The 26,808-nt window shown below is 41.6% G+C and overlaps 1 protein-coding gene across 4 annotated transcripts in view; it reads right to left on the bottom strand.

Moving 5' to 3' along the window:
- TFCP2 (transcription factor CP2) overlaps positions 1 to 19,827 on the bottom strand; it is a 45,512-nt gene extending 25,685 nt beyond the window's left edge. For 2 of the 4 annotated variants that reach the window (XM_058742770.1, XM_058742771.1), the window contains exon 1: positions 18,998 to 19,827. In XM_058742770.1, the coding sequence (XP_058598753.1) occupies positions 18,998 to 19,119 (122 nt within the window). In that variant the 5' untranslated portion in view covers positions 19,120 to 19,827. The remainder of the gene's footprint in view (positions 1 to 18,997) is intronic. The other 2 variants (XM_058742772.1, XM_058742773.1) reach the window with 1 other exon arrangement.
- Positions 19,828 to 26,808: the final 6,981 nt, after the last annotated feature.

Raw genomic sequence — 26,808 nt, 5'->3', positions numbered from 1 at the left:
TCAGAAAGTATTTATGGAACTTTTTTCAAGATCTCAATACTGGGCTTAATGCTCTTTAAGCACTTTAAGGAGTACTTCTAGATATAAACCATTCTATTTCTTCCACACAGTTATGAGAGACCAGCAGTTTGAATAGTTGTCATTCATTACATACTCAAAGTTTACCCAAAAATGAAGCTAATTCCTCTCCCTCTACCCCAGTCTCTGGATCTTCCTCATTCTACTCTGTTGAATTATTTGTCAACTACTATTTATTTACTGCTATAAGCAATGCACTTTTTATTTTTCCTTAGCTTAGAAAGTCAATAAAAACTTCTCACTTCAAACCTGTCTGCAAGCCTTATTTCTTTTCGAAGCTGAAAAGTATCTGACCCATTTCAGATACAAATTTACTTCCAGAAAACTTGCAAGATATTAAAAGTTTAATCAAAGAAATATGAATCAGCAAAGCCCTACCTCAGGAGATTTGCCAGATATAGGCCTGCTTTCTGTTTTTTTTTTCCTACATTACAGGATTAGCTCTGACCAGCCTATAAATCTCATTAAAACACTGCTAATTGAAAATATCACCTGTGGCATCATTAGTATCAGGCTCTTTTATTAAATTTGAAATTACTGACTCTTCCCCTTTAGGTGATAAACGGCAAACTGCAACAATATTCGTGTGTTATATATTCCAGGAATCTGACAATTTTGATAAAGGAAGTGGAACCCTCCCATTTCAGTATTCAAAATCTGATTATCTACCATCAGAGTAGGACCTAAAGGGGAAAACAAGATTGTTCTGTCTTCCTGCGACTAAGGGAAACCATACATAGACCCTAATATGGTGCTGAGCCTCAAATCTTCTTTTCAGGTCCAAAATGTCTACCATTTCTTTTCTTTTTTCTTCTCCTTCTTCTCCTTCTTCTTTGATGTAGTTCAGATTCCTTCCCTCTTCGCAGACAAGCATCACTCACCACCTATCTGTTGGTGTTCTTCTGCTTTGCTCATTTCATCCCCACTACCAAGCCTATCTTCAAAGCCCCCAAATCTCCTTGGTCCCCCATTCCTCGCTGCAGTGAAATACAAGCATAGATTTTTTTTTTTTAAGGCTTTAATTGCTAATGACTTTTGGGAAAATCCTACAAGTACCAGAACATTAGTCCTATGAAATGGTAAAAAGGCCTTAGCGATCTCTCTTCCCTTTGTGCACCCAGTGGTAAGCCTTACGAAAATCGCTCCTCCTTCAAACCATACCTTTGATGAAAGCCTAGTCTTCTAAAATGGCCAACACATTCCCTGGAGATATTGCAAATTAGGCTGATGATGTAATCAGAGCAGAACTGTTATTTGCTCCCTTTCTTTTACAGTAGGTAGACAGAGGGAAGTAATCTGCATTTCTAAGAATATGCAGAGCAGAAGATACCTATGAAACTTCAACCCTTCTCAGGGACAATAACCATCTTTTTATCAATATCAGCCAATCTGCAGCCAGAGTAACCTTTAAAAATGTAAATTTGGTGCCCCTGGGTGGCTCAGTTAAGCCTCCTACTTCAGCTCAAGTCAAGATCTCACTGTTCCTGGGTTCGAGCCCCGTGTTGGGCTGTCAGCCCAGAGCCTGGAGCTGCTTTAGATTCTGTCTCTCCCTCTCTCTTCTTTTAAATAAAAATTTTTTAAAAATATAAATTTAAGGGGCACCTGGGTGGCTCAGTTGATTAAGCGTCTGAATCCTGATTTCAGCTTAGGTCATGATCTCATGGTTTCCCGGGTTTGAGCCCTGCATCAGGCTCTGTGCACTGACTGTGAGGTTCCTGCTTACGACTTTCCCTCTCTCTGTGTCCGTCCCTATTCACACTCTCTCAAAAATAAATAAACTTAAAAAAATAAAATTCCTATAAATTAATATGAAAAAGACCAACTCCCCTCCCTCCCCCCAAAAAAAAAACTTGAATAGTTACTTCTTAAGAGAAAACATGAATGGCTAGTAAACATGTTGAACAGGTGCTCAGACTCAAAAAACCAGGAAAACGCAAATAAAACCACAATGAAATCCACATCCACTAATTGACAAAAATTAAGACACTGACTAAATAAAACACTGGTTAGGATGTAGAACAACCAAAACTTTTAAACTCCTAAGTATACTGGGAAAAACAAGTTAGCATTATTTTGAATAAAGATACACAAACTTCGAGCTGCCTTGGTGGCTCAGATCTGGACTTCCTCTCAGATCATGAGCTCAGGTCATGATCTCGCAGTTCGTGGGTTTGAGCCCCCTGTCGGGCTCTGTGCTGACAGCTGGGAGCCTGGAGCCTGATTCAGATTCTGCATCCCCCTCTCTCTCTGTCCCTTGACATTTAAGGGGCACCTGGGTGGCTCAGTCGGTTAAGCCGCCGACTTCGCTCAGGTCATGATCTCGCGGTCTGTGAGTTCGAGCCCCGCGTCGGGCTCTGTGCTGACAGCTCAGAGCCTGGAGCCTGTTTCAGATTCTGTGTCTCCCTCTCTCTGACCCTCCCCGTTCATGCTTTGTTTCTCTCTGTCTCAAAAATAAATAAACATTTAAAAAATTAAAAAAAAATAAAACAAAAAAAATAAAACAAACATTTAAAAAAAAAAAAAAGGTACACAAACTTCATAATCCAGCAATTACATTAATCCTACAACCCCTCTGCCTGAAACATTTTCTTTCTCCATCTTTGCAGGCTCAAATCTTACTCTTCTTTCAGATACGCCTTCAGGAGGTAGAATTTAGTATTTCTATGCTCTAAACTCCTGTAGCACTTTATCTCTAAGTGCTCTGATGTATCAGTTTCTAGCTTGTATCATACCTATTTAAATACATGTCTTATCTTCTCTAGCAAATTATAAGCAACTAGAGGACAAAAAGTTGCTTGATTTTGTCTTTTAATCACCATGGCACCAGACACAGCACTACATACAGAAGTGTATGGTTAAGACTCAAAGCTACACAATCAAGCTGGAACACAAAACCTAGCATTCAGAAGGCACTCAAGTATTTGTTGAATGAATAAAAATCTGCTGAGGGACTGAATCAACCAGGACTTGATGTGCACACAAAGCATGAAGTAGCCGTGAGAGAAAATCACAACATCAATTTGTGTATCCAAAGCCCCCAATCTATTTTTCTCCCAGATTCTGGTTTGATGTTGCATCAGGAGAGCCAGCTATCAGGTACAAATGGAAACCACTGCCAATCAGGCAGACAAAGAATGAGGGCAGGGCAGGAGGAGGTGGAAAAAAGAAAGAGAAGGTAACAAAGTAGAAGGAAGGAATGGCAACGCTGGAGGTCAACTTCCATAAGTATTCCAAGAGAGCAAGAACCAGAAGGAAGCAAAGTTACAGACCTTTGGCAAAAAAGACAAGGAATGATAGGACAAGTTAAAAAGACGAGGAAAGCGAGCCAGCAATCGATTGTGTGCTAGACACTCTTGGACTTATATTATGCAGTATTTCAGACTTTACAAGAAGGTTAAACAAAAAAAAAAAAAAACTTAACAGATACCTGTGTACGCTCCACTCAGCTTAAGAAATTAAGCACTAACAGGGAGGGGTGCCTGGGTGGCTCAGTCAGTTAAGCGTCTGACTTCGGCTCAGGTCATGATCTCACGGCTCCTGAGTTCAAGCCCTGCGTGGGGCTCCGTGCTGACAGCTCAGAGCCTGGAGCCTGCTTCCAATTCTGTCTCTGTCTCTCTCTGCCTCCTCCGCTCACTCACTGTCTCTCTTTCAAATATAAAAAAACATTTAAAAAAAAAGAAAGAAAGAGCACTAACAGTTGAAGCCCTCCATACCCTTCCTCCATTGTATCCCCCTTTAACTTCCAGAGGCAACAGTAACATAAATTTGGAGTTAAACATTCTTACTCATTTCTTTGTATTTTTACAGTGGTGCCATCTTTTTAAAAAGTAGTGGTAAATTTTATGGTAAAGGGAGGAATCTCACCTAAATACACAGTCCATCATAAGACACTGAGAGTAACAGGGAAAGTAAAGGCACAGTCAGGAACAACTGACCAACTCTAAGACCCAAAAAAATGGAAGATTTAGGAGATGGATGGGTAACAGTTGAAGGGGGAAAAATGAAGGCAAACAGTAGTGAAAAAGACGCACAGCAAAAAAGAAGAAAATTCAGGTTTTCGTAATAATTTTTTACTGTTTGTTTTTCAGAGAGAGAGACCGAGTATGAGCAGGGGAGGGGCAGAAAGAGAGGGAGACACAGAATCCGAAGCAGGCTTCAGGCTCCAAGCTGTCAGCACAGAGCCCGATGCGGGGCTCAAACTCACAGACTGTGAGATCATGACCTGAACTGAAGTCGGATGCTCAACCGACTGAGCCACCCAGGTGTCAAAAATTCAGTTTTGATGAAGAGAAATAGTTGCCTCAGAAACTGCTATGCTAGTGGCCTTTGAAACAAAATAGAGTGAATTCAGTTCACATACCCAACAAATCAGCACGAACTATCTGTTAGCCACCCTTCTCCTGGAGCATTTATTCTAATTGGGGAAAGAGTCAAACAAATGAATAAGATATCAGATGTTTGGAAAAAGATAAAGCAGAGTAGAGTAGGCAGAGTACTGGTGAGGACAAGGAGGTGTTTGCTATCATATGTGAAGGTGGTTACAGAACCTCTCTGACAAAGTGACATTGGAGCAGAAACCTAAAGCAAGTAGGGAATGCAGAAGACTGTTTCAGGAAGAGAGGCGCCTGGGTGGCTTAGCTGGTTAAGCATCTTTTGTTTTTTAGTGTTTATTTCTTTTTTTTATTAAAATTTTTTTTTAATGTTTATTTATTTATTTTCGAGAGAGAGAGTGAGAGAGAGAGACAGAGCACAAGCCGGGGAGGGGCAGAGAGAGAGGGAGACACAGACTCTGAAGCAGGCTCCAGGCTCCCAGCTGTCAGCACAGAGCCCAACACGGAGCTCGAACCCACAAACCGCAAGATCGTGACTTGAGCCGAAGTCAGCTGCTCAACCCACTGAGCCACCCAGGCGCTCCAAGGAACTCTACTCTTGATTTTGGCTCAGGTCCTGATCTTACAAACCATGAGCTGATATAGCATGGAGCCTGCTTAGGATTTTCTCTCCCTCTCTTTCTCTGCTCCCTGCCCACCCCCCTGGTGTGCATGCACACATGTGTGGGCTCTCTCTCAAAATAAATAAAAATTAAAAAAAAAAAAAAAAAGACTTCCAGTAAGAGTAACAGCAAATGCAAAGGCCCTGAGGCAGAAAGGTGCATAGGATTTGAGGGACCGTAAGACCATCAGATGTGGCTGGGGCAGAGCATGCTATAAAAAGAGTCTAGACAGAATGATCAGAAGGGCACCCTGTGTACATCAATGCCAGAACTGGGGCTTTAATTCAAAACAAGATGCAAAATGAATGGAGGGTTTCCAGGAGAAAAGTGAAATGATCTGCTCTACATTTTAAATAAACTATCATATAATTTATCATTTAAATAGGGACACTTTGTGAGTGAACAAGGGTGCTATTAGCAGTTACCTCAGGACAACAGACATTAACAAGACCTTAATTTTAAAAGGCTTCTGTGCAGGGGTGCCTGGGTGGCTCAGTCAGTTAAGCGTCTGACTTCAGCTCAGGTCATGATCTCATAGTGAGTTTGAGCCCCATGTTGGGCTCTGAGCTGACAGCTTGGAGCCTGGAGCCTGCTTCAGATTCTGTGTCTCCCTCTCTCTCTTTGTCCCTCCCCTTCTTGTGCACATGTGCTCTCATGCTCTCTCTCAATAAACAAACATTTAACAATAAATAAATAAAAGGCTTCTATGCAGAGCCAGTTTGAAGGGGTTCTTCTGGCCAAATCTGGAATAATTTAATCAAGATATATAATGGTAGTAAAAGATTACAACATATTGAATAAAGTAAAAATCTGAGACTACACTGTTAAAAATAAATCAATAAGAAGGGAAAGTTCCCTCTTACAGTAGACAGCCAACTAGTAAATGTAGAAGGAAAGACATAATTAGAAAGTCATCATTTGGGACGCCTGTGTGGCTTAGTCGGTTAAGCATCCCACTCTTGGTTTCAGCTCAGGTCATGATCTCAGGGTTTCATGAGTTCAAACCCTGCATCTGGCTCTGTGCTGACAGGGCAGAGCCTGCTTGGAATTCTCTCCCTCTCTCTCTCTGCCCCTCCCCTGTTCATGCAGTCTCTGTCTCTCTCAAAAATAAATACATAAAGCTAAAATATATACATATATATATATATATATATATATATATATATATATGAAAATCATCATTTAGCAATCATCATAAAGAAAACTGATTAGGGCAAGAATCATCAATAAATGCTAAAACTGGTTGGTGAAAATTTGAAAATAGGATATTTACATGGTGTCAAAATGTCGCCCCTACAGAATACTAATTACAAAAGGCAAAGCAATAAATTTATAATGGAGAAAATTGGCATACCCCACCTTAACTAAGTGGTTAAAATTAACATTGCCAGCAATGGGACCAATCAATAGCATGTGTACCATAATATGATACACAGAGAACTCAGCATCCCTTCTTAGGTAGTACCACCCAAAGCGCATAACCTAAATCTACCATGAGGAAACATCAGACAAACCCAAACTGAGGGATATTCTACAAAATAACTGACCTCTACCCATCAAATTGTTAATGTCATAAAAATACAAAGACTCGGGGTGCCTGGGTGGCTCAGTCGGTTGGGCGTCCGACTTTGGCTCAGGTCACGATCTCGCGGTCCGTGGGTTCGAGCTCTGCGTCGGGCTCTGGGCTGATGGCTCAGAGCCTGGAGCCTGCTTCTGATTCTGTGTGTCCCTCTCTCTCTGCCCCTCCCCCGTTCATGCTCTGTCTCTCTCTGTCTCACAAATAAATAAACGTTAAAAAAAAAAATACAGGGGCGCCTGGGTGGCGCAGTCGGTTAAGCGTCCGACTTCAGCCAGGTCACGATCTCGCGGTCCGTGAGTTCGAGCCCCGCGTCAGGCTCTGGGCTGATGGCTCGGAGCCTGGAGCCTGTTTCCGATTCTGTGTCTCCCTCTCTCTCTGCCCCTCCCCGTTCATGCTCTGTCTCTCTCTGTCCCAAAAATAAATAAAAAATGTTGGAAAAAAAAAAAAATACAAAGACTCATGATCTCTAGATTAAAGGAGATAAAAGACATGACAACTGAATCAATACATGATCTTGGATATTTTTTTGCTATAAAGGACATTATTGGGACAATTGGCAAAATCTGAATAAGGTCCACAGATTAGATCATACACGGTATTGTGTGTTAAGCTCCTAATTTTGATCACTATATTATAGTTACGTAAGAGCATTTCATGTTTCTTCCCTGCCCCTCCACCAGAGAATTTCATGTTTTTTAAAAATACACACTGAAGTATTTGGGTGTTAAGGGACACTGCAACTGCAACTTAAACAGTTCAGATTAAAAAAATAATAATAATTCTAGGTGTTGGGGAGGAGCAGAAGAGAGGAAGATAAAACAAATATAGCAAAATGTTAACATGTGAGTAATCTCGGTGAAGGGTATTTACAATTTCTTTGCACTGTTTTTGCAAATCTTCTGCAAGTCTGAAATTGTTATTATTTTTTATGAACAGAATACACATAGACTTCTAAGTTTCTGTGTAGAGAACAGGCTATGGGGGTGATGAGTGCAGAGTTGGAAGCAGGGCTGGACCAGTTAAAAGGCTACTATAGATTAAGGACAGAGGTCATGAAAGACTGCACAGTAGGAAGCTCCAGGAATTGGTCCCTCCACTAAAATAACTATTGAGCCGGCACAAAATGCTTGAAGCAACTATTCTGGAACTCTGGAATCTAGTCAAATACTTGCAGCAAACAAGGGAATGCTTGATGAAGAAAGAGGCTGGTAAATTTTAGTGAATTTCAGCATCTGGCACACCATCTACCTTCCCCTAGCTCCCAGTCCCATGGCAGACAGCTGTGGGGACAGTAGCCTGGGATCCTGTTGCAGTCTGCTGGTGTCAGGGTGGGCAATAGGGACCTTGTCCTCCAAAAATCAGCATTATATATTCTGATTACTGCTTTTGATCGCTGAAGAGCTGGCACACAGGCTGGACATTGTTTCAACCACCATGGCTGAGGTGGCTTCCTTAGCAGAGTCAGACAAAGGGATTTAAAGAAACAGAACATTCTTTTTTTTCCCCATTTTTTCTTATTAGATCCAAGCATTTAAGAAAATTTCTGTCAAGTCATTGGCGGACCACGGAGCTCATAGAAGAGACTTCAGTGTTCACAAAAAGTAAGGAACGCATTCTTTACAAAAACACTTTGGGAAAGTCACTAAATAAATGGACAACTTCAGCTTTAATCAAGTAACAACAGTAATCTCTAGGGAGGGAGTAGAATCTGATTTCCAGAGCTACCATATTACAATACTCAAAATGTCCAGTTCTAAACAAAAAATTACAAAGCATACAAAGATTAAGGAAAGTATGGCCAATTCACAAGAAAAGAGAAATTGACAGAAACTATCCTTGAGCAAGCCTAGACACTAGACTTAATATACAAAGACCTTAAATTAACTATCTTAAATATGCCCAAAGAGCTGAAGGAAACCATGGACAAATAACTAAAGGAAACCAGGAAAACAATGTATGAGCAACTAAAGAATAGCAACAAAAGATCAAAGTTATAAAAAGTAAACAAATAGAAATTCTGGACCCAAAAGTACAAGAGCTGGAATTAAAAATATACTAGAGGGACTCAACAGAAGATCAACAGAAGAAAGAATCAGCAAACTTGAAGATGGCAAATTGAGGTTACTCAGGCTGAAGAGCAAAAACAAAAATGAAGAAAACTAAATAGAACCTAAGAATACAATGGTACACCATCAAGTGTACCAATGTGCATATTATGGGAGTCCCAGGAGAAGAAGGAGAGAAAAAGGGAGAAAAGTTTTTGAAGAAATAATGGTTAAAAACTTTCCAAATTGATGACACACGTGAATCTACACATTCAAGGAGCTCAACAAACTTCAAAAGAATAAATTCAAAGACAGCCACAGCAAGGTACACAATATTCAAACTGTTGAAAAGAGAGAATCTTCAAAGCAGCAAAAAGTGACTCATCACATTATGAGGGAAACTCAATGAAATTAATAGCCAATATCTCATCAGAAACCATGGAGGCCAGAGGCAGTGGGATGATATATGTAAAGTGTTGAAAGTAAAAACTATCAACCAAGAATTCTAAGATGAAGGAGAAATTAAAATATTTCTCAACAAAAGGTAAGGAAGTTCATTGCTAATAAACCTGCCCTACAAGAAATGCTAAAGGGAATCTTTCAGCCTGAAATGAAAGAACACTAGATGGTAACTCACAGTCATATGAAGAAATAAAGATCATTACACAGGTCACACAGGTAAAATACAAAAGCTAGCATACCATATTTTTGGTATGTAACCTCTTCTTTTTGTTTCCTATGTGACTTAAAAGACGAATACATAGGGGCACCTGGCTGGTGGAACGTGCAACTTTTGATCTTGGGGGTTGTGAATTTGAGACCCACATTGAGTGTAGAGCTTACTTAAAAATATTTTTAAAAAAGACAAATGCATTGGGGCGTCTGGGTGGCTCAGTCGGTTGAGCGTCCGACTTCGGCCCAGGTCATGATCTCGCGGTCCGTGGGTTCGAGCCCGCATTGGGTTCTGTGCTGACAGCTCAGAGCCCGGAGCCTGTTTCGGATTTTGTGTCTCCCTCTCTCTCTGATCCTCCCCTGTTCATGCTCTGTCTCTCTCTGTCTCAAAAATAAATAAACATTAAAAAAAAAATTTTTTTTTTAAAAGACAAATGCATAAAACAATAATTATAAATCTATTGTAACAAGCACACAGCGTATAAAGACATAATTTGTGACAATAACAACATAAAGAATGGAAACAGAACTGACAGGAACAGAGTTAATGTATGCTCTTTTTTTTAAGTTGTTATATAACTGGGGCGCCTGGGTGGCTCAGTTGTTAAGCATCCAACTTCGGTTCAGGTCATGATCTCACTGCTCTTGAGTTTGAGCCCTGCATCAGGCTCTATGCTAACAGCTCAGAGCCTGGACCCTGCTTCAGATTCTGTGTCTCCCTCTCTCTGCCCCTCCTCCCTTGGGCTCTGTCTCTGTCTCTCTCTCAAAAATAAACATTAAAAAAATAATAAAAAAATAAATAAATTTGTGATATAATTGACATATAACATTATATTAATTTCAGGTGTACAACATAATGATTTGATTTTTATAGATATTGCAAAATGATCATCGTAAGAAGTCTAGTTTAATGTATGCTCTTGAAGCTAAAGTGTTATCAATTCAAATTAGATTCCTATACACTTAGGATATTAACTGTAATCCCCACGGTAACCACTAAGAAAATAACTTTAAAAATATACAAAAAAAAAAAAAAGGAAATAAAGAAGAAATTAAAATGATACATTAGAAAAAATCAGACACGGGGCGCCTGGGTGGCTCAGTCGGTTGAGTCAGCTCAGGTCATGATCTCGCGGTCCGTGAGTTCGAGCCCCACGTCAGGCTCTGTGCTGACTGCTCAGAGCCTGGAGCCTGCTTCCGATTCTGTGTCTCCCTCTCTCTCTGTCCCTCCCCCGTTCATGTTCTGTCTCTCTATGTCTCAAAAATAAATAAACGTTTAAAAAAAAAAAAGAAAAAGAAAAAATCAAACACAAAAGAAGACATATTGGAGTCATTGAGGAACAAAAGAATATGACATATAGAAAACAAATAGCACAATGGCAGAAATTAGTTCTTCATTGTCAGTAATCACTTTAAGTACAAATGGATTAACTCACCGATTAAAGACACAGATTGGGGAAAAAGATATTTGTTCTTGTGGTCAACATGTGACCAACCACATGTTGCTTATAGAAGACTCACTTCAGATACAACACACAAATAGGTTAAAAGGAAAACAGTGAAAGAGGATATTCTATGCAAACAGTAACCAAAAGAGAACTGAAGTGACTCGTCAAATATCAAACAAGAGGCTCCTGGGTGGCTCAGTCAGTTCAGCTACCAACTCTTGATTGCCGCTTGGGTCATGGTCTCACAGTTTGTGAAATCGAGCCCTGCGTTGGGCCCTGTGCTGACAGTGTGGATCCTGCTTGGGATTCTCTCTCTCCTCTCTCTCTGCCCCTCTCCAGCACTCTCTCTCCCTCAAAATAAATGGGATAAACATTTTTTAAAAATATATCAAATAGGGGCGCCTGGGTGGCTCAGTCGGTTAAGCATCTGACTTTGGCTCAGGTCATGATCTCACGGTTCCTGAGTTTGAGCCCAACATAGAGCTCTGTGCTGACAGCTTGAAGCCTGGAGTCGGCTTCAGATGCTGTGTCTTCCTCTCTCCCTGCCCCTCCCCTGCTCACACTCTCTCTCTCAAAAATAAACAAACAGTAAAAAAATTTAAAAACATATATATCAAACAAAATAGAACTTAAGTCAAAAGTTGTTACAAGAGGGGTACCTGGGTAGCTCATTTGGTTAAGCAACCCGCTCATGATTTCAGCTCAGGTCATGATTTCAGGGTCATGAGATCAAGCCCTACATTGGGTTCTGTGTCTCCCTCTCTCTCTGCTCCTACCCCCACACTCACTCACTCTCTCTCTCTCTCTCTCTCTCTCTCTCTCTCAAAAATAATAAACATTTAAAAAATGTGTAAAAAGGGGCGCCTGGGTGGCGCAGTCGGTTAAGCGTCCGACTTCAGCCAGGTCACGATCTCGCGGTCCGTGAGTTTGAGCCCCGCGTCAGGCTCTGGGCTGATGGCTCAGAGCCTGGAGCCTGTTTCCGATTCTGTGTCTCCCTCTCTCTCTGCCCCTCCCCCGTTCATGCTCTGTCTCTCTCTGTCCCAAAAATAAATTAAAAAACGTTGAAAAAAAATTAAAAAAAAAAAATGTGTAAAAAAACATCACAGGAAAAGCAGACCAATATCCCTTATGAATAAAGACACAAAAATCCTCAACAAAATACTGTACTAGCAAACTGAATCCAATGATCATACACTATAACCAAGTAGGATTTTTCCCAGAAATATAAGGGTGGTTCAACATAAAGAAATCAACGTAATATACCACATGATCATCTCAACAGACACAGAAAATGCACTGGACAAAATTCAGCACCTGTCACAATAAAAACACTCAGCAAAACCTTGAAGACATTATGCTAAGTGAAATAAGGCAGTCACATAAGGACAAATTTGTATGATTCCACTTACATGAGATTCCTAGAGTAGTCAAATTCATAGAGACAGAAAGTAGAATGGGGGTTGTCAGGAACTAGGCGAGTTAGTGATTAATGGGTAGAGAGTTTCTGTTTGGGAAACTAAAAATATTCTGGAGATGGATGGTGGTAATATTTGCACAACAAATTCACAACAATGTGAATGTACTTAATGCCACTGAACTATACACTTAAAAATAACTAAAACGGTAAATTTTATGTGTATTTTACCATAATAATACACACGGACATTCGTACAGACACACACACACACACGTACATACACACACAACAACCTAGGAATAGAAACTTCCTCAAAATTAAAAAGGCATTTATGAAAAATTCACAGCTCAGTGGTGAAAAACTGAAAGCTTTCCCTCTAAAATCAGGAATAAGCTAAAGATGCCCACTTTCACTACTACTATTCAACACTGTACTGGAAGTCCTTGCAAGACCAATTAAGCAAGAAAAACAAATAAAAAACATACAAACAGGAAAAGAAAAAGTGAAGCTATATCTATTTGCATATGACATGACTCTACATACAGAAAATCCCGTAAGTCCAGGAAAATGTTACCAAAGCTAAAAAAAGAATTCAGCAAAGTTACAGGATATGAGATCAACATAAAAAATCAGTAGTTTCTAAATAATCAGTAGTTATTGCCAGCAATAAACAATCCAAAGAGGAAATTAAGAAAACAATTCCATGTATAATAGTATCCAAAAGAGTAAAATACACAGGAATAAATTTAGCCAATGGTATGAAAGACTTGTACAGCTTTTCCTTGACTTACAATGGGGTTACATCCCAATAAACCCATCGTAAGCTGAAAATACTGTCAGTCAAAAATGTATTTAATACATCTAACCTACCAAACATCATAGCTTAACCTAGCCAAATGTACTCAGAACACTTACATCAACCTACTGTTGGGTAAAATCATCTTACACAAAGCGTATATTATAACGAAGTGTTGAATATCATGTAGTTTATTGAGTACTGTACTGAAGGTAAAAAATGGAATGGTTGTATGGATACTGTACAGTTATAAGCATATCATTTGCAACCCTCATGATCACCTGGCCAACTGGGAGCTGTGGCTCACTGCCACTGCCCAGCATCATGAAAAAGTATTGGACTTCATACCACCAGCCCAGTTAAAGTTCAAAATTCAAAATTGGAAGTATGGTTTCTACCATGTGTATCACTTTTACACCACTGTAAAGTCAAAAAAAATCATAAGTTGAACCACCGTAAGCTGGGGACCATATGTCGGTTGATGGGGTGCCTGGCTGGCTCAGTTGGTACAGCATGTAACTCTTGATCTCGGGGTTGTAAGTTTGAGCCCCAAGTTGGGTGTAGAGATTTAAAAATGAAATCTTTAAAAAAAAGACTTGAAAAGACACTTCCCCAAAGAAGATCTACAAATGGCCAGCAAGTACGTGAAAAGATGTTCAACTTCATGGTCAAGGAATAGCAAAACACGATCACAATGATATACTACTTCACACTCATTAGGATGGGTTTAATTAAAAAAACAACAAAAAGAAAATAGGAAGTAAAAAGTCCTGACAAAGAGTGTGGAGAAACAGGAACCCTCATACATTGCTGATGGAACATAAAGCAGTTCAGATGTTATGTAAAACAGCTTGAGAGTTCTTGACAAAGTTTAGTATATACTATACATCTACCAGAATGGCCAAAATCCAGAACACTGACAACACCAAATACTGATAAGGATGTGGAGCAAAGGGAACTCTCACCAATTTGTAGTAAGAATGCAAAATGGTACAGCCACTTTGGAGGACAGTTTGGCCTTTTCTTAACAACACTAAATATATTCTTACCATATAATCCCGAGTTGCATTCCTTGTATTTACCCAAAGGAGTTGAAAATTATCTCTATACGAAAACCTACACATGGATGTTTATAACAGCTTTATTCATAATTGCCAAAACTTGGAAGGAATCAAGATGTCCTCCAGTAGGTGAATGAATAAACTGTGGTACATCCAGACAATAGAATATTATTGAGTACTAAAAAGAAATGAGCTATCAAGCTATGAAAAGACATAGAGGAATATTAAATGCATATTTCTAAGTGAAAGAAGCTAATCTGAAAAGGCAACATATTGTAGGATTCCAATTTTATGACATTCTAGAAAGGCAAAACTGGAAACATTAAAAAAAAAAATCAGTGGTTGTCAGGGTTGGGGTGGAGCAATGAATAGGCAGAACACAGAGGGCTTTTTTTTTTTTTTTCAAGTTGATCTTTATTTTTTTTTTTTTAAACATTTATTTAGTTTTGAGAGACAGAGAGAGACAGAGCACAAGCAGGGGAGGGGCAGAGAGAGGGAAACACAGAACTCGAAGCAGGCTCCAGGCTCTGAGTCATCAGCACAGAGTCGGACGTGGGGCTGGAACCCACAAACCGTGAGATCATGACCTGAGATGCTCAACCGACTGAGCCACCCAGAACACAGAGGACTTTTAAAGCAGAGAAAATCCTCTGTATGATACTCTATGATGGGTATGTGTCATTCTATATTGGTCCAAAACCACAGAATGTATACCACCAAGAGGGAACTCTCAGGTAAACTATAGACTTTGGGTGATTATGATACGTCAATTTAGGTTCATCAATGTAGGTACAGAGTGGGTACCACTCTGGTAAATGATGTTGATAAAAGGGGAGGCTATGCATGTGTGGAGGCAAGAGGGTATATGGGAAAATTCTGTACCTTCCTCTCAGTATTTCTGTGAGCCTAAACTGCTCTAAAAAGTCTTTAGATTTAAAAACAAAAAAGTTAAGCATAGAATTACCATATGAGCCAGCAATTCCACGCCTAGATATATATACCCAAGAGAAATGGAAACATATGTCTAGTACAGCATCGTGACTATAGTTAATAATACTGTAATGCAGATTTGAAACTTGCTAAGAGAGTAGCTCTTAAAAGTTCTCATAAGACTCAAGTACAGAGAACAAACCGAGGGTTGATGGGGGGTGGGGGAGAGGGGAAAGTGCGTGATGGGCATTGAGGAGGGCACTTGCTGGGATGAGCACTGGGTGTTGTATGGAAGCCAATCTGACAATAAATTATATTAAAAATAAATTAATTTTAAAAAGTTCTCATAAGAAAAAAATTGTTTTGTACAGTGAAAGATGTTAACTAGACATTGTGATCATTTTGCAATATATACAAATACATAATCATTATGTTGTACACCTTAAACTAATACAATGTTATATATCATTATACCTCAATTAAAAGAAATCTACACAGAAAAAAACAGAAAAATAGAAATCTACACAGAAACTTGTATACGAACGTTTATAAACATTGCAGGTCAGGGCATCTGGGTGGCTCAGTCAGTTAAGTATATGACTTTGGCTCAGGTCATGATCTCACAGCTTGGCTCATGAGTTCGAGCCTGTGTCGGGCTCTGTGCTGACAGCTCAGAGCCTGGAGCCTGCTTCGGGTTCTTTGTCTCCCTCTCTCTGCCCCTCCACTGCTCTCTCTTTCTCTCCCTCTCAAAAATAAGTAAACATTTAAAAAATTTAAAAACAAAATGTCATGGTCATCTCCTTTATAAACAACCCCTACAGTCTACCAATTGATGAATGGATAAACAAGCTGCGTTATATACATAGAAAGGGTTATTCAGCCATAAAAAGGAATGAGATACTGAACTACTGATACATGCTACCTGTGAATGGACCCTGAAAACATGATGCTGAGTGAAAGAAGCCAGACACTAAAGGACACGTTACACGATTCCATTTATATGAAATATCCAAAATAGGTAAATCCATGCACACAGACTACAGAGGGGGAGGGGGAAATGGGGAGCAACTGCATTAAGAGGTACAGGGTTTTCTTTTGGACTGATGGAAGTGGTGGGTGGTCGCACAACATTGCGAATGTACCAAATAACACTGAATTGTTCACTTTAAAATGGTTAATTTTACATGATGCGAATTCCACCTCAACTTTAAAAAAAAAATGAAAGACATAAAATTCTTTTCAATATACAGAATTTGATCCTCTTTCCTTTTTTTTTTTATAACAGCACTATTTTGACACAATTCCTGTACTATACAATTCACCCATCTAAGGTGCACAGTTCAGTTGTCTTTAGTGTAGTCACAGAATTGCCCAACTATCAAAATTAATTTGCAGGTATGTATATATGTATGTATGTATGTATGTATGTATGTATTTTAATTAATTGCCACACCCAACATGGGGTTCAAACCCCAACATCAAGAGTTACATGCTCTACCGACAACCAGGCAGATGCCCCGGACCACAATTTTAGAACACTTATCAACCACCGCCCAAAAAACCCAGTACCATCAGCAGTCACTCCCCCATTACCTCTTTCCCCAAGCTCTAGCCAACCACTATTCTACTTTCTGTCTCTACAGATTTGCCTATTCTGGACATTTCATAGAAGTGGAATCGTATATTGTGTGATCTTTTGTGACTAGCTCCTTTCGCTTAGCATTTTTTTCAGGGGATTTCCTTTATTTTAACAATAAAAGTTTGTACCAAGTATTAAAGTGTAAGGGGAAAAGTAAGAAAGATATTAAAGAACCATTTAGAAAATGGTTCTTATATATATACCTTATAATATACCTTATATTACTGAATATAAGGGCAGATCAAGTCCAAAACAGAAATCCAGTTAAGGTGAATCTTCATAAAATCTAAATCAATAGCTCTGAAGTGAAACCATTATAAGATGCAGCAGAAAATAAGAAAATTAGGTTAGAATGAATACATCAGAGAATACATTTTACAAAACAAATAGCTTGACAAAGAGAACATTTTCCCTAATAAAGGTGTAGGAAAATCGATTAGAAGGTTTAATTATAGAGAGAAACACAAAGAACAAAGAATCATGGTCTTTGTGTATAAAAACTCCTCCAGTCAGTGTTTCTCAACATGTGGTCGCTGGATTACCTGCATCAAAATCACCTAAGAACTTGTTTAAAAAATCAGATTTCTGGCCTGTGCCCCAGAAAAATCAGTGAAGATGAGGCCCTGGGAACTATTTTTAAATAAGCACTCTAGAGGACTCTCATGAACACAAACGTTTGAGAACTAATATCTAATTAACACAAATTAATGCAAATGATTAAACGTGTATCAAAGTCAGGAGAAGAGTGACAAGAGCAAAATGCATGAAAAAGAGGAAGGTGAAAAAAAAGAAAGAAAAAATACTTGACGTTTTGGCACATCGTGCTCTGGGGAAAACAGAAAGTGATGTTTGGAAAACTCTTGCAGAATTGATGTTAGAAAAAAATTCTAAAGGTGTGAATTTGCAAACCATTCTACTAATACCAGCGTAGACCATTCGGGGTATGACACTGGAAAGCAGTTTTAAATGTAAGGTTATATGGTACGGAAAGCACATGACACACGCACAGAATGTTGACGATGTTAACTATTTTTATAACAAGTATGGTTATAGTTAATTACCTCCATCTTCTGACAAACTAGACAAAACCAAACTTTTTGCTGCGGTAGTCTTTACATGAAAAACAGTATGAATTATCAACTAGTATGTCAGATACTGAGTATAAGCTCAGGGTTAGGGCATTTATTTTCAGACCAAGTTAATCTCTATTTTTCGGGCCAGACTTATGTAAACAAGGACAGACAAAACTAGAGTTAAATTTCTTAACACTAAGAGTATTGCATGATAGCACTTAAATTTCCCTGAAAATCACTTAAGTATGTATACAAGATAGCCTTTATTATTCTAGCTGTAAGCACAGATTCCTGAAGGTGAAGTACTAAGTTCTAACTCATTATTTTACTTGAGAAAAATCCGTTTTGGGTTAGCAGAGATAAAGACAAGAAGTTTACATTACATAACTCTCAAAGTATCTCGTGATCAGAACACAAAATTTGTCCGCTTTCACCATAAAAAACATCTTTCTCCTATAAACTCAAACTGTTAAGTTCTGAAGTCTCTTCTAACTCACTTATTTAGATTGAGCCTTATAATGCATTTGGAAACCCAATTATATTCCATCTAACCCTCACGTGCAGGTGTTTCAACATTTCCAGACCTGATTCTCGTACATCTCATAAACGAAACAAACTATACTGGGGAAATGAAATCACTAATGCATGCAAATAAATTACATGGGAGGTTATGCTTCTTTCATAGGAGATTTTTATTTCTGATCAATATTTGACTTGATACACTAAGATCTAGAAGTATCTAAAAGTTCTCTGACACTTTTTCTTTTCATAGCTTGTGTTTCAAAAGGCAGACATCCTAGAATTAATCCTTAAAGCAAGCTAAGGTACAGATGTGTGGGCTTCTTCACCAAGGTTTCCTTCCAAGAAGCAGTCAACCAATATTCATCAATAAACCCCAGCTCCCAACTCCCCAGATGTGGCCCCTTCACACACCTCCAGCCCAACCTGACCACATATACACATACACACTATAGGTCTCCAATCTCTCACACTGGCACAACGGCCTCTCAACATTCATCTGGTTGCTAGCCAAGGGCCATTCCTGCTTCTTCCACTGATCCTGCACAGACCTGACACTGCCTTCTTCTTCCATTTCTTCCACAGTAGTCACTACTCAAAGTAACAAAGAAAAAAGTCAATTTTCCCTAACCGCAGACAGCTTATTTAACTCTAAATACCTCCCTCCCACACCCCTCCAACCTTATTTATTCCCTTCCCTGCTTTTGTTATTCAGAAGGTGCAGGGTCAGGTAAAAATCTCACTCACCTCATGCTATAGGCACCAGCACCCAGTTCCTGGCCGATCCCGGACAGACTAGCATCAAAGTCCTGCACCAGCCCAGATTCAATCACTTCATCGGCCAGAGGCAGCTTCAGAGCCCAGGCCATGCTGGCTCCTTCCTTGCCCCAGGAGACACCGTTTCTTGTACAAAGGCAAGTAGTGTGATTCTACCCAATGGGGGCAAGACTGTGGAAAACTCCAAACCAAGATCTCCCACGCCGTCCCCACCGACCACCCCCAAGCCCGAACCGCACTTCCCGCACAACTAATCTGCCGTACCCTCAGCTCCTGGCTCCTGCCTCGACTTCCAAAATCCCTCCCACCCAGTTCTTTGGAGCCGTGCGAGGGCCCCTGTGCTTAGCTATTCCAGATTCCGCTGAGGCAGCCCTAGGCTCCCGCACTCCCACTGCTTGGGCTCTCCCCTCGAGCTCGTGGTGGTCACTTGCTGCCTCCCAAACAGACCAGCAGCAGCGACCCACTGCCTACCCGGCACTCCCACGGCGCTTTCGCACCTTTCTCCCCCGTCCCCTTCTGCTGGAAGCCCCCCTCCCTCCCGGGACCCGCTCTCCCTTTCCCCTCCAGGCCTCGCTTCCGGTCAGTCCCAAGATCACTTCCGGTCACCCCTTCTCAACCCCACGGCTCTTAGAACCCAATCCAGGTCTCCGCCGAGCCGACTCCCCGCCCTCTGCAGTCCCCCAGAGCCTCGGAACATGGAAGGGGAAAGTCCAGCACCGGCTGGAAACCTAGACTCGCCAGGGTCCTCCACCGCCCGCCGCCCCGGCGCCAACCAATCATGGCGCCCTCTTCCTTTGCGGGTCCGCCGAACATGACGTCACCCCGGAGGTCGCCAATGAGGAAGAGAGTTCGCGGGCTTCGGCAGTGATGATAGGCTAGCTGCGCGACGGCCCCTCCCCGCCCCCGCAGATGAGTTGGGCGGTCTGGGAGAGGACCCCGCGTGCGTCGGGTGTCTGCTCTTTAAATGGCTCTTTCTGAGGCTACCTGAGTCCTGCCTAGGGCGGTGTGCCAAGTCGACACTCTAGGGCGTGGATGGAGCCTTCACTCTAGTCTTACCGAACTCACCCCGGCCCCTGGAGGACTCCGGACCGTTTCCCCAGAGCTCCCTGTAGGGGTTCCTTTGCTCCTGGAATGCTCGCTCTCCTTAAACTCACCTCTCCGAAGGTCAAGACTCATCTTCCGCATTCCCCCTGATGCGTTAGAACAGGCATGAGATAGGTGAAAGTTGTCGTTTTCAAAAGGTCGTGGTCTGAAGATCACGATTTGGGTTGGCGTCTTCACTTGCTAGTTTGGTGACTTTTCGAATAATCACTTATCTCACCGAGATTTCGTTTCCTCATTTGAAAAGCAAGGATAACCATCCCTGCTCCCCCTTCGTCCTATTAGGATTAAATAGTAATGTCCATTGTTTATCAAGCATCAACTATATGCCAGGAACTTTATTACGTTGTTAGTAATCCTCAAGACAATCTTGCAATTAGAATTATAATTCTAAGGGTAAGTATTTATGACCCTCATTTTACTAGTAAGGAAAGAAGGCTAATGGGGTTAAATTACCCACAACTAAGTTACCGTGCCAACTTCAGAGCTGATTCCAAAGTCTGATGATATTTTTCACTATAAAACACTGCCTATATGTGAAAGTATTGGCTCATTGTTGTATTTCATTATTTAACTTTTTACAGTTCGTCCTGAATTGTATATATTTGCTTGTTTCGCTAGACTGCGATTTCCTAAATAATAGGAAAGAAATCTTTCTCAGGCTTGTGTTCTACATATCTCCTAGTATAGTTTCTGCATTCAATAGGACTTTTAAAAAATGCTTATTGAGGGGTGCCTAGATACCTCAGTCATGATCTCATGTTTGGTGAGTTTGAGCCCTGCATGTGGCTAGCACTGACAGTGCAGAGCCTGCTTGGGATTCCCTCTCTCTCCCTCTGCCCCTCCTGCTCTCTCACTCTCTCTCACAAAAAATAAACTTTAAAAATAAATAAGGGCACCTGGGTGGCTCAGTCAGTTAAGCGTCCAACTTTGACTCAGGTCATGATCTCGTGTTTCGTGGGTTCAGGCCCCTGGGTCGGGCTCTGTGCTGACGGCTCAGAGCCTGGAGCCTGCTTCGGATTCTGTGTCTCCCTCTCTCTCTCTGCCCCTCCCCTGCTCGCACTGCCTCTCTGTCTCTCTCAAAAATAAATAAACATTACAAAAAAATTTTTTTAAAAACATGCCTATGAGTAAAGCAACTGGAACTGGGCTCAGAAGCCAAAAGAGAGATGCCATAATCAAAATTCTTTGTAAACGAACATTAGATCCATGGTAGTATTTTTACATGCCTTTTAGGTGGAACCATGCCTCCTTGAATGACAACTCCATCTCTACATGCATCATCTGGGCAAGTAACTTTAAATCTCTGATGTAATAATGAGAGGCTCATATTTACTGAGCCTTTCCTAAGTGCCAACCCCTGACTAGGTGTTTTATGCACATAATCTCATTTAATTCTCACATCACTCCTGTAAGAAAGGTACCATTATTAGATGCATTTCATAGATCAAGAAACTGAGGCTCAGAAAAATTAATTGACTTGTCCAGGGTCACTCAGCTTGTGAGTGGTGAAGCCTGACTGATCTCACAGTCTGGACATGTAAGCATCATGCCACTGTGTCCCTGTGGATGGTGTTAACCTAAAAAAACATCTGCTTCCTACCTAGCCTTCTTTTCAGAGATGCATTTTGAAGCCTGCGGAGGTGAGAACATAAATTTTCAAAAACTGGTCACGTGAAGATAGCTTGAATGAAGCATTTTTTAAAAGTTGATTTATTCATCTTAGAGAGAGAGAAGGAGGAGGAGGGGCAGAGAGAGAATTGTAAGCGGGCTCTGCACTGCCAGCACGGAGCCTGACATGGGACTCAAACCCACAAACCGTGAGATCATGACCTGAGTTGACATCAAGAGTCAGACACTTAACCGACTAAGCCACCCAGGTGCCCTGAAGCATTTTTTTTTTTTAATATGCAGAAAAATAGGGGCACCTGGCTGGCTTAGTCAGTAGAGCATGTGACTCTTGATCTTGGGGTTGGGGGTTCATGCCCCATGTTGGGTGTGGATATTACTTAAAAATAAAATCTTAGGGGCACGTGGGTGGCTCAGTCAGTTGAATGGCCAACTCTTGATTTCTGCTCAGGTCATGATCTCACAGTTCGTGAGTTCGAGCCCCGTGTCTAGCTGTGTGCTGACCGCTTGGAGCCTGTTTGCGATTTTCTGTCTCCCTTTCTCTCCGCCCCTCTCCTGTTCATGCTCTGTCTCTCTCTTCCGAAAATAAATAAATACACATTTAAAAATGAAATCTTAAAAACATGCAGAAAAAGAGCACAGAGTGAATAACTTTATTTTTTTTTTTTTAATTTTTTTTTTTTCAACATTTTTTATTTATTTTTGGGACAGAGAGAGACAGAGCATGAACGGGGGAGGGGCAGAGAGAGAGGGAGACACAGAATCGGAAACAGGCTCCAGGCTCCGAGCCATCAGCCCAGAGCCTGACGCGGGGCTCGAACTCACGGACCGCGAGATCGTGACCTGGCTGAAGTCGGACGCTTAACCGACTGCGCCACCCAGGCGCCCCCAGAGTGAATAACTTTAAAATAAAGCAAGGAATATTCATATTAGATGTTTGGAAGAGATCATTGCCATATCCAAGAATCTCGTAGAGCCCTGTCCTCTGGAAAATATTTAGAAAAAGACAGACATGTTCTTCTCAGAAATGCTTGAGCTCAAGTTTAAATTCTGAACCGAAATAAAGACTTCACAAAAGTCCTCCTTGCCACTTATTAATTCTAAAATAAACTGGGTAAGATGAAAAATAATTCCTAAGCTTCCCTCCCAATTGGAATGCAGATCAGCCTTGAGATTTATGTCTGTGAGCCCAGATCCCTCTGTGGGGAAAAGATTTTATTGACTGTTTACCCCTGGAATTCTGTGCCTGGGGGAAGTGGACTTTTTCCTTCCTCTCCCTTTCCCAGTGCAACTCAGAGTGAAATTGGAGTGCCAGGACTAGAAACAGGGATTCCAGGGATAGCCCTGGGAATTCTGCTTCCAAGAAAAGATCACCAGGCATTCCCCTGGAAATCCAGCACCGCCTATCAATAAACCAAAGTTTGTATGCATAAATTCATCCCACAACGCAAATCACGGCTCTTACTAGAGATAATAAATATGATTAACTAGAATACCCGTGGCACAGAGTTCCAAATTCAGTATTCTGGACCATTTGGGTGGCGTTAAGGCTTATCTGCAAAGGGCTCATTTCTCTAGATTAGGTCCCGAAACAGACACTGTTTAGATGGAACTGAAGAGGTTCAGAATGAGCCTCCCCAAAATGTGCCGCTTTGGCATGTGGACTGCTTCGAGCTGAAGTCAGTCAAGGCCCAAAAGACTCAGGAGACGCTTTTACTTTACTTTTAACGGCCTAAAATACTTGAGATGGAGTGCCTAGTCCAGGAAGAGAACTATCATCAGAGATAACTACAGAGAATATGAGCTAAGTATGGTAGCTGTGGGAAGCTCAACAGGGCCTGTTTGTTCCGATTCCTTTTTGGCTCCGTTGTCTCTGCATCCCGTGGCAAACATTTACTTACCAACTACTTGCTCTACCCATCTTCCTGTAAATTATCTTCCTCCCCTGTGAAGTCTCAGACCTCTACCCTCATCCGCATAGCTCAGGAGGCCATATAAGCCTCAGTTGCCTGACCACCTGGGGGTCTCATGTTCTTATGGGCCTTCTGTACGTATGCAATTAGATTTCTTTCTCTCCTCTTGGTGTGTTTTGTCGATTTAATTAAGTGACCCACCAAAAGAACCTAAAAGGGTAAAGGAAAAGTTCTTCCTCCTCTACAGAACACGGTAGAGCTTACCCTGGATGGTAAAAACATGTGGAAATCCTACAAAAATGATCAGGACAGAAAAGCAATTCCCAGGTCCCATCCTGTATAGCATAAGGTTAAGCACACAGGCTTTAGAAACAGCCTACCTGGGTTCAAGACTTGGTTCTGCAGCACACAAAGCAACCGTAAGTAGGTTCCTCATCTTGTCTGCACTTCAACTCCTTACCTATAAAATGGGTATAGGAATCAGCTTGGGTGGCTCAGTTGGTTAAGCATCCGACTTTGGCTCAGGTGAGTTTGAGCCCGGCATCAGGCTCTGCGCTGAGAGCTCGGAGTCTGGAGCCTGCTCTGGATTCGGTGTCTCCCTCTCTCTGCCCCTCCCCTGCTTGTGCACGCTCTCTCTCTCTCTCTCTCTCAAAAATTAAATAAACATTTAAAAAATAAATAATATGGGCATAGTTACTGCTTTACAGAATTATGGTGAGAATTAACTGACAAAATGCATGTTAAGTACTTAGAAGAGTACCTAGCACATAGTGATCAGTATTATTATGACTGATAAAAAGGGGACCCTAGCACCTGTCCTGCCTACTTCTCAAGACAAATCAATTCTCTCAGAGGCTTGAGGGCTCAAGCTTCTGGATCAGCACCTGTCTATCCCCTAGTCTTCCCTTCTCATTCATTTACTGAAGTCAGAGTCTCTATTGCTGGGTTCCCCAGGCAATTATTGGGCATTTTCCTTTAGATAACAGGAAGAAACCATTATCCGGACAGGCTTTGTTGAGGGACTGGCCACCTAGGTTTAACTCTTCACATCTTCCCACATCCCATCCCGACAAGCCCGTGAGCTCCAGTCTGGCTTCTTTGAAGGAGTGTAGTTGAAAGAAAAAGAAATCAAAAGCTTTCACAGCCATGCAGCTCCCAACAACTTCAGGTTGTGATCTGTATCCAGAAACCAGCGCAATCTTCTCCAGTCCATAAAAGACCAGTTCTCCCTTCACAGCAGTCCTTAGCATGGTGGACAGCTGCAATATGATGATTTATAAGAAATTTACACACACACACATATATATATATATATATATATATATATATATATATAACCAAAATATATTTCTCATACATATTTGGTCTTCATCCATAGTTCCTGGCTCACAGGCCCCAAAACCCTTGGAATTTCCTGAGCAATAGGGCTATGGGAGCACAGCATCTTTTGCGATATTTGGTCTGTCTTCAGTTCCTGAAAATGCTTCAGAGCCATGAAGGTAAAATGAGTGTCTTGTTGTTCATAACAACCTCCTTTCCACCACAACTGGGTTTGTTAACAAAGGTGGCTTTGGGGACGCCTGGGCGGCTTGGTCGGTTAAGTGTCTGACTTCCACTCAGGTCATGATCTCGCAGTTCGTGAGTTCGAGCCCCATGTCGGGCTCTGTGCTGACAGCTCAGAGCCTGGAGCTCACTTCAGATTCTGTGGCTCCCTCTATTTCTGCGCCTCCCTCGCTCACACTCTGTCTCTTTCTCTCTCAAAAATAAATAAACGTTAAAAAAAATAAAAAATAAAATGAAAAACAAAGTTGGCTTTGGGAAAGCACTTATGGATGGGGGCTGCTTCCCAGGGTAACTAACCATGAATAGTGGGTTGGACCTTTCAGTCCCACCTCCTGATTTCAGGGAAAGGGAGAGGGGCTACAGTTTGAATCAATCACCAATGGCCAATGAGTTAATCAACCATGTCTATGTAATGAAGCCTCCATAAAAACCCCAAAGGAAGGAGTTCAGAGAGTTTCCAGGTTGGGGAACAGAACTGTTCCATGTGCCACCATGCCAGGGTCCCAAGCTCCAAGAACACAAAAGCTCCTTTGTTCAGGACATCACCATGTGTATCTCTTCACAGGGCTGTTGATTTGTATCACTTATTCTAGTGAGTAAATGGGTTTCCCTGAGTTCTATGAGCCATTCAAGTAAATTCATTGAACTCAAAGAGAGGGTCATGGGAACGTCTAATTTACAGCCATTTGGTCAGAAGTGTAGGTAACAACCTATACTCACAGTTGGCATCCTGAGCTGGAAGGGGGTTGTTGGAGCCTCCGATTTATAGCTGGTCTTTCAGAAGCACAGGTAACAGCCTGGGCTTGTGATGGTGGTTTGAAGTGGAGGGTGGTCTTGTGGGACAGAGCCTTTTACCTGTGGAATCTGATGCTATCTTCAGGTGGATGAATTCTTTAATTTTTTTTTTTTTCAACATTTTTTATTTATTTTTGGGACAGAGAGAGACAGAGCATGAACGGGGGAGGGGCAGAGAGAGAGGGAGACACAGAATCGGAAACAGGCTCCAGGCTCCGAGCCGTCGGCCCAGAGCCTGACGCGGGGCTCGAACTCACGGACCGCGAGATCGTGACCTGGCTGAAGTCGGACGCTCAACCGACTGCGCCACCCAGGCGCCCCGGTGGATGAATTCTTGAGTTGAATTCTCGGATACCTTGTTGGTGTCCGAGATTGCTCGTTGGTGTGGGGAAGCCTCCACACACACATCAGAACTGGGTCCAGGAGGGGCGCCTGGGTGGCTCAGTCGGTTGAGCGACTGACTTCGGTTCAGGTCATGATCTCACGGTTTGTGAGTTCAAGCCCTGCGTCGGGCTCTGTGCTGACAGCTCGGAGCCTGGAGCCTGCTTCGGATTCTGTGTCTCCCTCTCTCTCTGCCCCTTCCCCACTAATGCTCTGTCTCTCTCTGTCTCAGAAATAAATAAACGTAAAAAAAAAATTAAAAAAAAAAAAAGAACTGGGTCCAGGAACCCAAAAGAACATCCCAGGAATAGAAACTCCAGTCCCTCCACAAACCCACCCCTCTTCCTTGTAGGCTGTCCTGGGCCAACTGTCCGGAACCACATTCGGCTGGTTTAAGCC

This window comes from Neofelis nebulosa, chromosome 8, assembly GCF_028018385.1.
Source record: "Neofelis nebulosa isolate mNeoNeb1 chromosome 8, mNeoNeb1.pri, whole genome shotgun sequence".
Classification (NCBI taxonomy): domain Eukaryota; kingdom Metazoa; phylum Chordata; class Mammalia; order Carnivora; family Felidae; genus Neofelis; species Neofelis nebulosa.
The sequence above is the reverse complement of the archived record's forward strand: the minus strand, read 5'-3'. Positions and strand labels throughout refer to the sequence as shown.